Source organism: Syzygium oleosum, unplaced genomic scaffold (assembly GCF_021117445.2).
Source record: "Syzygium oleosum isolate NSW1041296 unplaced genomic scaffold, Sole_v2.1 Sole_v2.21, whole genome shotgun sequence".
NCBI classification, from domain to species: domain Eukaryota; kingdom Viridiplantae; phylum Streptophyta; class Magnoliopsida; order Myrtales; family Myrtaceae; genus Syzygium; species Syzygium oleosum.
The window spans coordinates 681,143-697,598 of record NW_026607505.1 but is presented as its reverse complement, the minus strand read 5'-3'; the positions used below and the strand labels follow the sequence as shown (position 1 = coordinate 697,598).

General features: G+C 39.2%; 2 protein-coding genes across 4 annotated transcripts; both read left to right on the top strand.

Moving 5' to 3' along the window:
- Nucleotides 1–2,576: 2,576 nt before the first annotated feature.
- LOC115677308 (GDSL esterase/lipase At5g45670-like) lies at nucleotides 2,577–4,370 on the top strand. Its single transcript, XM_030600442.2, has 5 exons — nucleotides 2,577–2,841; nucleotides 3,096–3,220; nucleotides 3,304–3,543; nucleotides 3,702–3,942; nucleotides 4,159–4,370. Exons 1-5 carry the CDS (start codon nucleotides 2,577–2,579, stop codon nucleotides 4,368–4,370), a joined length of 1,083 nt encoding a protein of 360 aa, XP_030456302.2.
- A 6,168-nt stretch (nucleotides 4,371–10,538) lies between these two features.
- LOC115677405 (mitochondrial outer membrane import complex protein METAXIN) lies at nucleotides 10,539–15,479 on the top strand. 3 transcript variants are annotated; one of them, XM_056321016.1, is made up of 6 exons: nucleotides 10,539–10,957; nucleotides 12,199–12,287; nucleotides 12,572–12,645; nucleotides 12,769–12,829; nucleotides 13,271–13,436; nucleotides 14,960–15,479. In XM_056321016.1, the coding sequence occupies exons 1-6, from the start codon at nucleotides 10,795–10,797 to the stop codon at nucleotides 15,142–15,144; spliced, it is 738 nt and encodes a 245-aa protein (XP_056176991.1). In that variant the 5' UTR covers nucleotides 10,539–10,794; the 3' UTR covers nucleotides 15,145–15,479. The 3 variants fall into 3 exon arrangements, with proteins under 3 accessions (XP_056176991.1, XP_056176990.1, XP_030456428.1); XM_056321015.1 differs by having other exon boundaries at nucleotides 10,541–10,957; nucleotides 12,007–12,287; XM_030600568.2 differs by having other exon boundaries at nucleotides 10,542–10,957; nucleotides 11,953–12,287.
- Nucleotides 15,480–16,456: the final 977 nt, after the last annotated feature.

Below are 16,456 nucleotides of genomic sequence, written 5' to 3'. Positions count from 1 at the left end.
CAAACAATTACCAGCAATACCAGCAAACCATTGCAGCAATCCAAACATCTCAAGCAAAACTAAGCAAATAAGAATTGAGAATACACAACTAAGCAAGAGAACTTGTCAATGGTCACAACCAATGAATTTCAACCTTCCATTTCCACCATAGATTGTAGCAAACTTTTGTTCCATACAAAAATAGGCTAATACAACTATACTTATCCACTCATCTTCAATTATGGTAGACTGAGAAACTCTTCTCATCACTCACTTTACATTTGACCATAAAATGGGATACACAACAGAATAACAACACAATCAATACTCGATAACACTTCCTTTCAATTTTCATTCTTGAAACTTCCTTCTTCAAATGATTGACCAGAGATGCTAACGTCTTCATTTCAGCTTGCATTGAGTCCACATCCTCCAATTCATCCATTAATGTAGGTGGGCGTTAATGGAGTCCTTCAAGTAGTTCCAAGATCACCTTTGTCGCTCGACCGGAGAATTTTGCATCAACCCATTTGAAATATTTGCACTTCGAGCCTTCTCTATACCTAGCGCAACCATTAAATCTTCTTCCGGGATTCAACCGAGTCCAAGATGTTCTTATTGGACTCGGTAACCCGCAAAAACAGTAACATTCGGCCTCTTGTTCGCTTCGTTGAAACGAATTTAAGTCGCTACCGAAACTGCTGCTCTCCATTTGCAAGATTGAGCTTGTAACTATGGGGGCGAATCAAAATAGGGTTTCAATTGGGGAGAAGATAGCCGGTTAGGGTTGCAAATTGAGGGATTCTCTCAATTTGGGGATTTAGGGTTCTTATTTGGGGGAAAGAGCACTAAACTGCGTCGTTTTAGGGATGGGATGCTGACTAGACTCTCCGGCGAGCCACGTCGGCTTAAGAAACTAATAAAAAAAGGCCACGTCGGATTTCCGGCCAAACTGATCAGAGTTGGCACTGAAATGAGCGTTTTTCAAAAAATTTGGCGCTGAAGTGATTCAAATGAAATTTTTGGCACTAAAGTGAGCGCCGTACACAAGTTTTGGCACTTCTGCTGTTGTTCTTCCATATTTTTGTTATTGTTATTTATGTTAACTAAAAGGATGGAAATTTCTTAAATGATAGAGCGAAAACAATCACGTTGAATCATTAATGGGAAAGATTCAATATAATATTTGTACATACAGAAAAATGGGATATATACAATATTTAATGTGTAAAGTAAATTTATTAGTTTCACAAGGTATTTTTATTTTCTCATTGTTTTTACCCTAATAGACTTCACGATTCTTGTCACTACTATATAGCTCCAAATATATTATATCTCGTGCAAGCTGAATGAGAAAAATTAGAGAAGGAAGCCACGTGTATGAGATATAATTTTTCTCATTCAGCGTGGCATAGCCGACATTAACGTAAATATTTATTTACTCTTTTTCTTTTGCTTTTTTTCTTTTCTTTCTCTTTTTTTTTCTTCTTCCCTTCCTTTCTCCTCCAGCCAATCGTCGGACCTTGGCGATCGGCCAAAGATGAGGGTCGGCAAAGCTCGACCTCGCAATGGTTAGGTGAGGGCTAGCCCAGCCATGACGAGGCTCAGCCTTGCCTGGCAAAGACGAGGTCGGTCTCACCATGGCTAGGTGAGGCCAAGCCTCCTCGCTAGCCCTCGTCTCTAGTCGGTCGCCGAGGTCCAACGACCAGCTAGAGGAAGAAGGAAGGGAAGAAGGAAAAAAGAAAGAGAAAGAAAAGAAAATATAAAAAATTTGAAAAATATTAAAGTATTATTAAAAATATCCACATTAGTGCCGACCGCGCCAAGTAGGACGGCTGATATCCACATTAGCAATTTCCGGCTAAAATTGATCAAATGGATTAAATTGGCACAAATGTAAAAGATTTAGGACGCGATTTGCAAAAAAAAAGTTTAGTACTGAATTGGCGCAATTGCAATAGGTTTCGAACTTTTTCGGTAATTTCCCCATTTCATTATTGTGACATCTAACTTAAGAAAAGGACGCAACTTTTTATTATAACTTCCATCTCAATAATGCCTTTATATACTCATCTATTTATTTACTAGGGAAAATATACATATATTTTCTGATCTCATGCACATGGGACAAGAGTGGTTTTTCTAGATATTTTAGGGTTCAGTCAAGGACAAAAATAGCTGGAATATGCCAATTGGATCACGGTTAAAACAATGTGCTCAACGGAAGGAAGATTTCAAAGCATTACTTCACGTCACCAAATTTACTGCATGAAATTTTGGTAGAATCACTATCAATTTTTATAAAAGTTGAAACCATTAGATGAAAACGTGATTTGATATTTAATTATTCTAATTCAGTTTTTTTTTTTCATTCTTTTCCGTCCCATAGAATTGGGTGCAAGCCAGAGCGAATGGAAAAAGTCAACGATTTGAATTATTTGAAGAGAACGACGACCTACTTAAGGGTTTAAGCTATTAAATTATGCGTGTGATCGTACTTAATGATCCTCTTCTTGCTTTCTGTTCTGCTCATCACCGGCCACCAATCACTTCCAAAGAAGCTTCGTTCTTTCTTCATAGATATTTCCCATTTCGAAATGGCAGCATTCAGGTACAATACAGCATGGAGAGTTATTCTGTCTGTTCTCTTCTTGATCTCGTCGGATTTGCGAAGCGGGGTTCTCGGAGCTCGTCAAGTCCCTTGTTACTTCATATTTGGAGACTCCCTCTCCGATAACGGGAACAACAATGATCTCAAGACTCAGGCCAAAGCGAATTATCCTCCTTATGGGATCGACTTCCCCGAGGGCGTGACCGGAAGGTTCACCAATGGTCGCACCACCGTTGACATCCCGTCGGTCCGCTTTCTTACCTTCTCCCTTTTTTTCCATCGACCCTTCAAACTGTTCATGTCAAATCTTTGGAAAAAGCATAGCGTAATGTGGGTTGAACATAGAGTATCACGCTTTGCTAAAAGTTTCTTAGGAGGCCAAAAAGCAAAAACACACGTGAGTTTGCATGCGTGCGCCTATTAAATTCATGGGCTAGCTATTCAGTTCTTTATTACTATTCTTATTATTGTTATTGTTATTATTTCTTTTAATTGTGAATTACAGCTAAACACCTAGGGTTTGACAAATACATTCAACCCTTTGCTACTGCAAAAGGCTGCGAGATACTCGTCGGCGTGAATTATGCATCCGGTGGGGTGGGCATTCGAGATGAAACGGGACAGCAACTGGTACACATATTTGTAGAATTATACGCTAAGTATTATTTTATACCTATATTCAAAAAGATAACTTTTACATGATCCTCAAATAGGGTGATCGGATCAGCTTCAACCATCAATTGCAAAACCACTTGGTCACGATCTCGCGCGTCGGAGAAATGTTGGGATCGAATGCTTCTGCATACTTAAACAAGTGCATGTACACGGTAGGAATGGGAAGCAACGATTACATCAACAACTACTTCATGCCAAACATATACACGACCAGCGAGCTTTACATGCCTGAGCAATACGCTGATGTACTAATCGAGCAATACCGACAACAGTTGAAGGTAAATATTTTCTCCTGATACGCATTGGATAGCAAAAGTTCTAACGTAAAATAGCATCTACTTCTTTTTTTACAACTTTCTTTTGATTTTTACTTTGGAACATCCGTGGTTTCAACGGATCTGATCTTTTTTTTCATCATCCCATTTTCAAACCCTAGACACTGTATTCACATGGAGCAAGGAAGGTGGTAATATTTGGATTAAGTGTGATAGGTTGCGCCCCAGCAATAATATCTACATTTGGGACCAATGGATCTCTGTGCGTCGACAAGATCAACAGCGCAGTTCTGTTATTCAACAACAGGCTCAAACCCCTCGTTGATGAACTGAACTGCAACCTCGCCGATGCTAAGTTCACCTACATTGACTTTTTCGGAATCTCCATGGCAGGACTTCCAGGTATCTATCTCTCTCTCTCTCTCTCTCTCTCTCTCTCTCTCTCTCTCTCTCTCTCTCTCTCTCTCTCAATCTTGTGCATAAATTAAAGATTAGTTCACCAAATGACAAAACTATTAGCCATATTAAGGGATGTATAAGTATATTGTGGCACAATGTCGATGGTTCTTCATGTGTGAATTTCAATGATGGTATTACTTGTGTTTGTCCAATTTTTAGCTCTCCGACTTGTAAGTTCAGCCTGTTGCAAGGTTCGGGATGACATGTGCATTCCCTTCGAAACTCCATGCCGGATCAGGTTGCTGCACGCCTTCTACGACGGATTTCACCCCACAGAGATGGTGAATTTGATGTTTGGTGCCAGAGCTTACAAAGCTTTGCTTCAATCTGATTCTTACCCTTTTGATATTCATCATCTCGCGATGCTCTAAAGAAGGAGATAGAGAGATTAAGCGCTCGTGGGTGTGCATATTAATTCGATACGGTTTCGGTGGATATCGATCTGGTTGTTCACTAGAATAACCAAGACAATTTGACAGATTCCGATTCATATCGATACCATGTCCATCCAAAGAAAATATTTGACGCCGCGAGGGCATTTTAATTGAATAATAATGACAATTTTGTGCATGTGTACTGTATATACGCATCGAGAAATTGCTGACGGCGAAAAATGTTCTCTTTCTATGTAGTAAGTGCAAGATAGGTTGTTGTCTAAGTTAGGTATTAGGACACTTCCGGCTTGTATCTGTTAGGTTAAATGTATATTCGCCATTATTTGAACAAGAGCTTTCTCATTTTCTTAGGTCAACGAAGAGGTTATACTTCAAATCAATATGAGAACTGTATTAGGATCACGTAAATGCATGCTAGGAAGGTGGGTCATTTAAATCTACACAATATCTGTTATTTTCTTGAACAAACGTTCAGAAATTTCTCCGTCAATTATCAGTTTTAGATCCCATATTTCCCTCTCTAATAAGATTGAAAACATGACAGCGAGTTCCGAAAAGATGAAAATGAAATATGGCATATAGTATAATAGTTCCAAAACTTTTGAAATTTAAACTAAAAGACCCTAACTTATTTAAATCATTTAGAACGAATATCAACCTTAACTTTCCCTCACCTATCTATTTGCATAAAAAATGAAAAAGGAATATAAAGAAGAGAATCTAGGAAACGCATTGATCTATAACACTTTTCATGAATTTGAGAAAAAAATAAATAAAAGTACCCTTTGTATTAAAGGAGTGTCCCTCAATTTTCATCTTTTATGGTTCTTATGTTTATTTGTCGTAACGATCTTAAATTTTTTTCTTAAAGAAAATACTCGAGATTAAAAAAAGATTTGTATTAGATACTATTACAGTAGCTAACTTTAGGTGTCTTTACAAATAGAAACTTTACAAAATAATTTCAAGAACTTCCAACGAATACCTTCTTGTTTCGCTGTTTAACTCAAAAATCGAAACAAACTTATTCATCTTGATTATTTATGGAGTAAAACCAACCAAAGTATTTTATTTTTCACTTTTACACTCCCAATTTTCAACCATCATCAATGGGTTAAGGTATGTTCTGTATTTTGTGTCTTAATTATGAGTTCCACAATTATTATAGTCTACACTCACACCAGCAGCTTGTGTACTCTTTTTTACATGTTTTATATTTTAAATTTGTCATTTTCTTAGAGGAAGTTTTTCCAGATCAGAAAACATGTTGTTTAATTGTTATAGGAAACCGTCGAGCGCAACTCATAATGTCTAAAACTTAAATGGTTTTTCTTACTTTCACATTTTTTTTTAAAGTTAGGTACAAATTTGTTTAATAATTTTGTATGCACTTTATTTATTTATTGAGTTGACTTGGTTTGATACAACTATTTTGGAGGGATTTATGAAAGATGTCCGATCTGCTAAACTTTCAAGAAAATTTTTTTCTTCATAAATGATGTACTTTGGGCCCGCCCTACATTTTGAAGTTTCTTTAAAATTTCAAAGCTTAAGAAATTATATTACACTTTATCTCTAATTATAAGTGTTATAAGGTAAGTGAGTGTCCATTATCGATATGAGAAATCGAATATAGTATACTAAAACTGACTTTGGCATCTTACATTGTAAATTTTCTTTTTAGTTGCGCTCTTACGTAAAGATGAAAATTACTTTAGTTTCTATTTTTGGATATATTTTCCTTCTTTCTACATGGTATTATATCATGAACACTATTAAAGCGAATATGTCAATGATTTTGTCTAAAGTTCTTTCGTGGAACTAAATTTAATTTACCTAAGTATGTTATCATTCATAGGAGTGTGCAAAAGAACCGGGAATCGCCTGAATTGCCCAAAACTGGCCCCGAATCGGCGGTGAGTATCAGTTGGGTTCCCGGTTCCAGGTTGGAACATCCCACCCGAACCACTCGGATTAAATCGATACATACATACATACATACATACATATATATATATTTAATTTAAGTAGAAGAAACCCTAGCTGGCGGCCCCTTTCAACTCTCTCGCCTCCTCAGTCCTCATAGTCCTTAGAGACGGGCTCCTCACCTCAGTCCTCCGCCTCCTCACATACAATCTCTCTCAAAAAAGAAAGAAACCCTAGCTTTCTCAACTCTCTTGCCTCTCGGTCAGTTGGTTGCCTTGCCTCTTAGCGAGTCAGCTGAGCTCTTAGTCTCACCTTCGGTCTATCGGTCACCTCGCCTCTCAGTCCTTGTTCATGTGTTTTTCTAATTCCATTGCAAACTATTCCTTAAAGCTCTTTTTTGCTGGGATAAGGGTGTCGTTTTGCGCTCTCTCGGTGTCGTTTTTACACTCTCTTAGTTGCGGAAGTCAATTTGGGGCAAAATTATAGGGTTCGTGGTTTACGTTTGCTCTCTCTCTCTCTCTCTCTCTCTCTCTCTCTCTCTCTCTCTCTCTCTCTCTCTCTCTCTCTCTCTCTCTCGGTTTCTTGCCAAGTTCGTGGCTGTTTAGGGCGCGAATAAAAACATTTCTCTTCCCCGGCCCTATTACTAGCTAGAAATAGAAAAATCTATTTCTCTTTCCTGGACAAGTTTCTGAGCAAAAAGTAGCATTTGATAACGACACGAAATTTCTGTTTCTGAAATAAAATTTGTTTGATAAAGACACAAAATTTCTGTTCCTGCCGGCTGGCGAGTGGCGATGCAGGCAAGCGGCTGTAGCTAATGGGCGGCGGACGGGCCGATGAGCGACGGTGGCGGTCGACGGCAAATGGCCGGCAGCCGATGGGTAGTGGCAAGTGGGCAGCGGTGGGTGGCAAAAGTGAACAATAAAATAGAGTTGTTATTTTTGTTTCTGTTCCAAAAATAGAAAAGTAGAAAATTTTAACTTCTCATTTCTGTTCAAAATCTATTTCTGCGCTAAAATTTGTTTCAGAAATAAAAAAAAATGAAATTATTTTACCAAACTGATTTCTATTCCAAACATGTTCCTGGGAACAAAAAAATAGAAAAACAGAGAAATCAAATGGTTATCATTCGCGCCCTTAACCAAGATTTATCCAAATCGAGCTTCGATTCCACAGGCGATTGATTATGGGTTCACATTGTTCCAAATCCGTGGTTATTTCTACTGCCTAGTGTTTTTCTGATTCTGGTTTTCGCCCCCTTTTCTGATGTTTTTCTTGCTCTTTAGTTATGTCATTACTAGAATTTGTTGAATTCTCGCCTCTTCAAGATTCCTGTGAAAATTTTTTACTTCACGGCTAGTATTTTATATTTCCCACAAAATTGCGTTTCGATTCAACTTGTTTCACCACACAGAGGAGATTCATGTGGGATTGTAGTCATTGTAGACCGGCTCTATGGATCCATGAGAATCGGATTGCTCCAAAAATCGGACCAGACCGATGGATGGGTCCATGAAATCAGCGAGCGGTTTCCAATTTTCATTTTGTAGAACTGATCCTTAGTAGGTGATTTTCGATTTCAAAGTGGGAACCGCCAACCATGAAACCAATCACTCTTAATCATTCATAAAATCTCTAGTACACTTGACTCTGGTCAAGAAAAAAAACACCATATGAATCTAACGTGCAAGATATTCTCTGGTGATGAGAAAATATTCATAATTATAGTTTCAATTCATTTGACTTTGCTATGCACATCATCCTACGTGGAAAAGAGAAAATACCACGAATAAAGATACAAGCATCTTTATCTATACAAATATACAGGGACAAAATTGCGTGTAATACAATTTATAGTCTAGTTGAGATTATGCTGAATTTCAATGGAACAATACATCATACAATAGAAATTTGATGTGCAGATACATCTCTAATTATTATATTCATATGAATATGAGTCTAGTTAAAAAATTAGATTGTAAAATTACTCCTTTTCTTGTCCAATACAATAGAATACAATATTTGTTATTAAGTTAACTAAAAGGATGGCAATTTCTTAAATGAGAGAGAGAGAGAAAACAATCATGTTGAATCATCAATGGGACTAATTCAATTTAGTATTTGTACATACAGAAAAATGGGACATATACAATATATGATATGTGTAAAGTAAATTTATTATTTTTCACAAGGGCATTTTTATTTTCTCATTGTTTTTACCACGATTCTTATCACCGCAATAGCTCCAAATATATTGTATCTCATGCAAGCTGAATGAGAAAAATCAGAGAAGGAATTTAAATAAATGAAAATTTCATAAAGTTATAAAAGATAAAATCACAAAACTTATGGGAAGTATGCGCAGCGTAATATATATTTGGGATAATGATATAAACAGTCCATAAATTTTGGCTTAATGTGTAATATGATACCTGAACTTTTAATTTGTTCAACATAGTACCTGGACTTTAGCCTAATTTTCAATATAGTATCTAAACTTTTAATTTGTTCAATACGGTCCTTTGACTTTTAGTACATGTTTAATGTAATCCCTGAACTATATGAAAATGTTCAAATTAAAAGTTGAGGGGCCATATTACATGTGTTGACACCTATTTTTAATTTGCCCAAAATTAATTGCACAAAATTTAGGAATTAATTTTCTTTAATTCCCAAAACAAAAAAATATTTCTATTTAAATGCATTGCATATAGACATTAGGCATATGTGCATTAATAGGGCCTATTAGAACATATTTTCTTAAATTTTAAACAAAAATTTAAAAAAAAAAAAAAAATTTCGAGTCGGGCCGGGTCGGAGAATCCGGCCCATACCGACGTCGGTCCTGGTCCTCGCTCACCGTCTGAAGCGAACCCGAGCCGCTGGAGCCGACCGGATCGCCGGAGGAGGTCGGAATCCCCGTTTTCCACGCGCCCGCCAAGCGTTCGACGAAATGCCTCAGCCACGCCGGTTTTGTTCCATCGCCGGCCGGCGAACGGTGGTCCGAGCGGTTCGGTGAGTGGCACGGCCGAGCGGTCGGTCGGGCGAGCCCAGGCGACGCTCGGCTGGGTCGGCCTACGGACGGCCAATTTGGCCTCGCCGGCGCCCCCCCCCGCGGATCTGTTTGTTCGGGTTGGATTCGACCGAATCAACGGATCCGACCGAATCAACACCGGGTCGGATCCGTTGACCGGGTCGGTTCGACCCGTCCGGATTGGCCGTCCGACCGCAGGTCAACGCCCGGCCTGGATCCGTTGACCGGGTCGGTTCCGACCCGGATTCGCCCGACCGGTTAATATTATATTATTATTTTATTTTATTTTAAAAAATTTTTTTTAAAAAAAAATTTTAAAAAAAAAAATTAAATTATTATTTTTTTCCTTTTTCTTTTCTTTTGTATTATTATTATTATTATTAATTTTTTTTTATTTTTTTTATTTTTTCGAAAAAAAAAAAATTTAAAAAAAATTTTTTTTTTAAAAATTTGTTTGATATATTCTAAGTGTCTTAATCTAATGTGATATTATTATGCATGTTTTTTGTCTTGTTTAAGTTACACAATTCTGAGGTTGGGCGGTAGTATTTTGCATGTTAATTTTATTACTGTTATGCATGTTTTTAATACATTATTGAGACATTGTGTTTTTGAATGTCATCCCGAACTTGTTAAGGTTAGAACCTTAAAGTGCATACGTTGTTGTGTTCTCATTCGCTAATCGTTTCGATTATGCACTCAGCTGATCACCTCACATGTTAGGAGAAAGGTCCTAAAATCAATCCAAATTGCACGACAATTGTTTTCAAAAAATGAACGGGGTAAAATGGTACAGAAGAGGCGCATTAGTTATTTAACTAGTGTAACCAAGTCCCGAATCGGTTAATCTACAGGTTCGTAGGAATAGGGTGACTCTCCCATCATCCTATTTGGGTTTCTAATCGACCTACCCCAAATCGATTAGTAAGCGATTCGCTTGATATAAACCATTGCATGTTAAAAACTTAAACCTAAGTCGCGATATGGTGCGGGCAGGAGAGCGAGGATTAAGTCACGAACTTAGACTTAGCACGTATCAGGCGAGCCCCCCTTTTTTGCATGTTGTTTAAAAAAGGGCTCGGGAGTTCGGTCGCGACAACATGTTAGACCAAAGTTCATAAACTGTTTGTGTCATTTTCCATATATATTTTGGCAAATATCGAAAGGTTTCGGATCCGGGTCGAGTCGATCCGGTCCAGGTATTCGGTTTCCCCAAAGAACCCAAACACGTCATCGACATCAACCGAATCCGCAATGACCCACCGCCCCAAAAGCCAAAACCCGCCTCGCCGCCGCCGCCGCCGCTGCCAAACGCCACCATAACCACCGTGAGGAAGAATCTCTCTCCCTCTCTCCCTATCTCCGATTCAACCCATCGCTCGACAGGTTTCGCCGTTCGCTCATCGCCGCCGACGTCCGCCGAGGGAAGCGGTGCGTAGAATGGAAGGAGCGAGCGAGACGGAGCGCGAGTTCACTCTCGTCGCCAGGAAGCCCCGCTTCGGCCTCCCGACGGCTTGCCCTCATTGCCTGCCCGTCTTCATCTACCTCAAGCTCGCGAAGATCCCCTTCCGCTTGGGCTTCAATCTGACCTTCCCCGACTCCGGTAACGAGTTCGCTTCGTTCGCTTGCTGCTCTATAATCATGGAATCCGAGGAGTTTCTGGATGAGTTTTGGTAGTCGATCAGCGTTGGTGGTAGCGCTGCTGCCGTTAGGATTTTGGCGTTTGTTGTGAATTGTGCCTGAGTGTGCGGCTCTGCTGATTGTGATTTAAGTTTGATGAGTTCAGTGCGGTTCGTGAGGTAAAATGTGTAGTGTTTTAAGGCATGGCTGGGGATGAGTGAAGTCCTTATTAGGTTTAAATTTGATTTGAATAGTCTCTGGTGTTTTAAAGAAAGCAATTGTGAGAAACATCTGTCTAAGTGGTTTTTTGTTTGTGAAGTATGAATTGTCTAGACAGTTGTTCGATTAAGATTTTGTTTTCGATGGTTCACTAGGCTAGTCCAAAGTGCGCAAGATTGTGAATTTCTTTCATAGTTCGACTTCTATCGAGTTCTTTCCTTTCCTGCTGCTGATTTAAATCTTTTCAAGGGTGGCATTAAGGGTCCATCTTCAGCATGTGAGGCTTGTGAATTCAAAGATGCTTATAAATGGTTATCTCCCCATGCTTTGCCTTCTAGATTTTAGGGGAGGATGCTACCAAGTACCCCTTATTTAGTTTTATGGGAGCATTGCGACTTTCTATTGATTGCTCAGTCTTGTCCTCTAGCATTCGGTATGAATTACCTCTGGTGTAAAGAGCAAGTTGCCTCGGGCTGCATCTATTTCCCCTTTATGCACTTTATGCTTGCTTTGAAAATGCTAGTAAAAGAGATCATTTCTGGTCCGATCATATTTAGTTGCTTAACTTTCCATGTTTAGGACATTGAAGAATACTATTCTGATTGCTTGCTGATTATATTTCCCTTAAGATAATCTGTTATGTCTCTTCTGCTTTTGATTTTAACTAATGTTCATAAGAGTATTGGTTGTGATACCAGTGTGACTCTGAACTGTCTGTCATTTAGAAAGATCACATAGTTCTGTGGCTCTGCTTTTTAGATCAAGTTCCCTATGTCGAGTCCGGTGCTTATGTGGCTTATAATAACGAGAAAGGTGGGGTAATTGAGAGTTTGAAAGAAGATGGTATTGTTGATTTGGACTTGGAACTCCGATCAGTTCCAGAATTTATCTCATCGAAGGCCATGATCAGCTCATGGCTTGAAGAAGCAATCATCTATGAGCTATGGCTGGGGTCTGATGGAACTTCTGCTCATAACATTTATTATGCTGATCTTCCATGGCCAGTAGGGAAATTATTGTACTTAAAGCAGATCCGCTCTGTTAAGCAGCGTTTGGGGATCACTAAAGACAATGCAGAACGAAGGGAAGCAGAGGTTGCTCTCTCTCTTTCTCTCTCTCTCTCTCTCTCACACACACACACACACTCACACGAGCGCACATGCACACAAGCATATTAAAAGGCACAACCATGTGATCTTGCAAACACACGCGGAGGCCTTCATCTAGACAGCACACATGCCTGAGCTTGTATCCTTGCACATGCGTCTGTTCATATGCATTTGTACAGTCCAATGCATTACAAGTTGGTTGCAGATTAAGTAGAAGAGGTGGTGGTGATCAGATTTTCAATCTTGACGTGGTTCTGCCATTTCGACAGATATACAGGAGAGCAAAAATTGTATATGAAGCATTGTCTACTATGTTAGGAGAAGGTTATTTTTTCTTTGGAAGGTGACTCTCTAGTCTCCCAAACTGAGTTATCGGCTTCTGACTTAATTCCTCATTCTGAATGAAGTTTCAGAGATTGTTGTAAATATGACTGTCTATATTGAGCCTATTGTGCACTTTTGACAGACCATCAAGTTTGGATGCATTTTTTCTGGGGCATGCACTTTTTACTCTTCAAGCCTTACCCGTAAGTCATTACCAGCTCAATAATCTTAAAATTATCGTCATTGCTTAATGAATTGGGAATTGATGTTGGTTATCCAAAAAACTGCTCTCGAAGGCATAAAGAAGTTTAGATAACTTCTTGTGGTCTCTGTGGTAGTGGCAATACAACGTTGGAAATTGTATCTGCCTGGCATCTGGTGAAATTACTTTCAGCACCTGTTGGTGGGCATGTTTTATTTTTAAGTAGAAAAAGAAGGCATAGCATGAATTTCCATCCACATCTACTTTGACATTCTTGGATCGGTTCCAAATTCACATAACTACATCTGTTATGCATAAATGCCGTTTCTAACTTTTATCGAGTAATCTGTGAAATGACTATGAGCTAACATATGCTAATACATGCTTGGACTTGCCAAGGAAACTAGTACCTTAAGGCTTATTCTGCAAGTGTCTGCTGCAGGAAGCATCTTTGCTGCGAAACAGGTTTTTGGAGCATGGCAATCTAGTCCGGTATGCTGAGAAACATAAGTCAGAGTGTCTAGAAGCTGTTTCGTCATCATCCTCTGACATGCATTTTCCTCCAAGCTCTTCGGCATCCGCTCCGAGAGAAGGTCCTTCACATTGGAGTAAGATCTCTTCAGCTTCACGCATATAAATATTCTTTTAATTTCGCAACACTTTGCGGTTTGGATGAAGTAGCTTACAGGTTTGGGTAATTATTTGGGAATAATTGGCTGACAGTGCGCTGAATTATGATTTCATGTTTTGACAGTTTGAACCCTAACTACTTATAGGGACAGTTTAAATGTCCAATCCTGCCCTTTGTGCATTTAACGAACCCTGATTGCTCAAACTTATTGGTCTCAGAAGCTTCCACAAGCACTCACTGGGTCCCTTTGAGTGCTGCTATGGGCAATCAGTTAACATTACCTTTCTGATGTATAAAGCACATGTGCTAGTGGATATTTACTGTGATAGGCTGTGAGCCAGTGTTGTCAAACCCGGGCTTGAGTCCTGACAGCTGGATTTAGCCAGTTGAACCTGGCTGGCTTTCAGACCGGTCCTGCTACTTTGCTCTTTCACTTATAATGCCCCCTCTTTATGTTAATTGGCTCCTAACTCTATCTTTAAAAAGCAAAAACTGTGACTGCAGAACACAAGACTTGAACTCCTGCCATTATGACAGTAGCAACTTGTGATCCAGCGGTTGAACCAGTTGAACTATTAACTGGGGCCCTTGTCCGTACTCTGGTCTGGGCTTGAAAACATTGCTATCAGCCCTCTTGTATGATGGCCTGTTATTTTCAGTTCTCTTATATCAAGTGCTCCAGAGGTTATGGAAGAGCCATTAGCTGGTTTAGAAGACAGACTGTCATCTCTTTCTGGGGTTGGCATGCCTGCAATTGCATCATGTCCTAACAACACATAAGAAGATAAGCTAGGTGCCACTTGAGAGCATGAAAGTGAAGATGTCTAAGTCTCCTCAGATGGCAATTAGAGATTCTGAGCAGTTGCAACTGGAATGTTACGCGCAGGACATCAGTTACCCATGACATGTTTTCACCTCTTGCTTTCAATTGAGTGATGATATTTCACAAGCAGATACTTGCAAATCTATGAAGTTGTCTTGGGAGCAAATTTTGCTTTTCACATTTTGGGACTTCCCTTTGTAGTGGAGTGTAAAGAAACTCAAAGGAAAATGTCAGATATCACTTCAAAATTCTGGGCTCCCTCACAAATGTTGGCTTTCTTGACCAACTGTCTATGGTGCTACTCCGAATTATAAGGACTAGGTCTCTTTTCTAGGTTCACGAAAAACAGAAAAGGAAGGAAAGGTTAGGGTGATCGCAGCCGATAACACCACACTTCAGAAGCCACTGTCTCTCTCTGTTTCCTAGACACAATTGTTCGGCAAACACTAGGCCTAATTAAGGATTTGTCAGATTTCTGAGCCCAGGGTACCTGATTATAAGTTGGCAGCTTTTTCCCTCAAATGAAGAAATGAAGTCTCGTTAATGGTGGAGTCTGCAAATTTTATCTTAGAGTGGAAGTTGATAGCGACCAACTTAAAGCATAGGCTTATGGATCAAGTTATTCTCTTTTTATCTAATATCAAATGTAATTTACTTACAAATGATTCTTTCTTTAGGTTCAAAGCCCAAGAGCAAGCCAAAGAGAGAGAAAACAGAGGAAGAGAAAACATTCAGGAAAAGAGCCAAGTGTTTTCTAGCAGCGCAATTTACTGCAGTTTTGCTTTTCATTACCATTATGCGGAGGTCAGATGATAATGAACTGGACCTTGATGACGATGATGGTGATTTGGATTATGACTGAACAGTACATTTACTGACTTGAGTACGAGGATCATCAACATCATGTACTCTGTTGCTCGCCAATGTTAGATGCAATGACGTGGATGATCAAATTTTTGCATCTATTTTAGATATTTTTCCTTCTGTATCTTTCTGAAGAAAATTTTGCAGATAATGTTCTATAAAAGTCGGGGCAGGTTTTTAATAGTTAGAGATGCATTTTTTGTTATTCGAGGATAATTCTGGTGAGGCTTTTGGGCCAAAAGATTCTCGTGAGGTTACACCATTGAATCCTTTTTCTCCAGAGAATTGTACTGGGACACTGATTGATTTAAATGCTCTGACCATTTAGCAGAATGTTGTTTCTTTAGAGTTGCCACCCCCGCAACTCCCGTAAAACCATGTCTGCCAAGTGGATTTGGAGCTTCATACTTTACTCGCAAATGAGCTGTTTATGTTCCGGCAGAATTCTTCATGCGGATCAAGTGTGTACAGTCATGGGAGATTGTGGTATATAGAAATGGTGACAAATGTTCTTGTCTAGGGATCTATAGCTTGATATCATGTTGTTAGTGTGGAGCCGAAATGCAGTTGATAAAGAAAATGGATGTGTCCCATTCATCTAAATCGATGGCATGTGAAAACTCGCCTGCTCTTGGGTAACTCTTGAGGTATCAGGCATGTCGAAGAATGATTTACTGGGGGTTAAAAACAGGTGCCGCAGATTATGACTTTGTATGCAGAATGTCATTTATGCCATTGATATTTGTTAGTGCTATTGAAATGTCATCAAGACAGACCCCTAGACTTGGAGATGTCAACTACACTGCGGAGTTCAATAATGGATGTGATATTCGTTTTATATTGTATGACACGTATGACAATATCATGACTTGCTATGACACGATAGGACATCGACGACCACGAGAGAAAAAAAAGTTGTGCTAGTTGGGTATGAAAGTAGTGATTGGTTTTGTTTATCGGCCTTCAATTCAGATAATACAGGATACTGAAGAATTTATGCTTGAAGCAGCAAGAGTGTGGCACTTTGAATCCTGGGTATAGAATGATATTCTCTTTGTAAATTCAGGTTTGGGGGCTATTCTTGTGACAGGTTCTTGTCTATTATATTTCTGGATTGGTGGACAAGAAAGTGGTCCTATTCATAGAGATGATCACTGCACTAGAGAATTCTGCGTAGGCTCTGGTTCAAGGTTGGTGCGCTTCAGGCCGAACCATGTCTCCCGCGCCCTCGATCCACTCAATAAATTGTCTCTGTGCGTAATGTCTCCATCTTTATAATTTGATGAATCACGCTGCATTATTGGATCGAC

Coding starts and splice junctions, on each gene's coding strand:
- LOC115677308 (XM_030600442.2), top strand. CDS start 2,577: ATGGCAGCATTCAGGTACAATACAGCATGGAGAGTTATTCTGTCTGTT. Junction 3,221..3,303: donor ATGAAACGGGACAGCAACTG/GTACACATATTT, acceptor ATCCTCAAATAG/GGTGATCGGATCAGCTTCAA. Junction 3,544..3,701: donor AATACCGACAACAGTTGAAG/GTAAATATTTTC, acceptor TTCAAACCCTAG/ACACTGTATTCACATGGAGC.
- LOC115677405 (XM_030600568.2), top strand. CDS start 10,795: ATGGAAGGAGCGAGCGAGACGGAGCGCGAGTTCACTCTCGTCGCCAGG. Junction 12,288..12,571: donor CAGAACGAAGGGAAGCAGAG/GTTGCTCTCTCT, acceptor CCATTTCGACAG/ATATACAGGAGAGCAAAAAT. Junction 13,437..14,959: donor AGAAGGTCCTTCACATTGGA/GTAAGATCTCTT, acceptor TTCTTTCTTTAG/GTTCAAAGCCCAAGAGCAAG.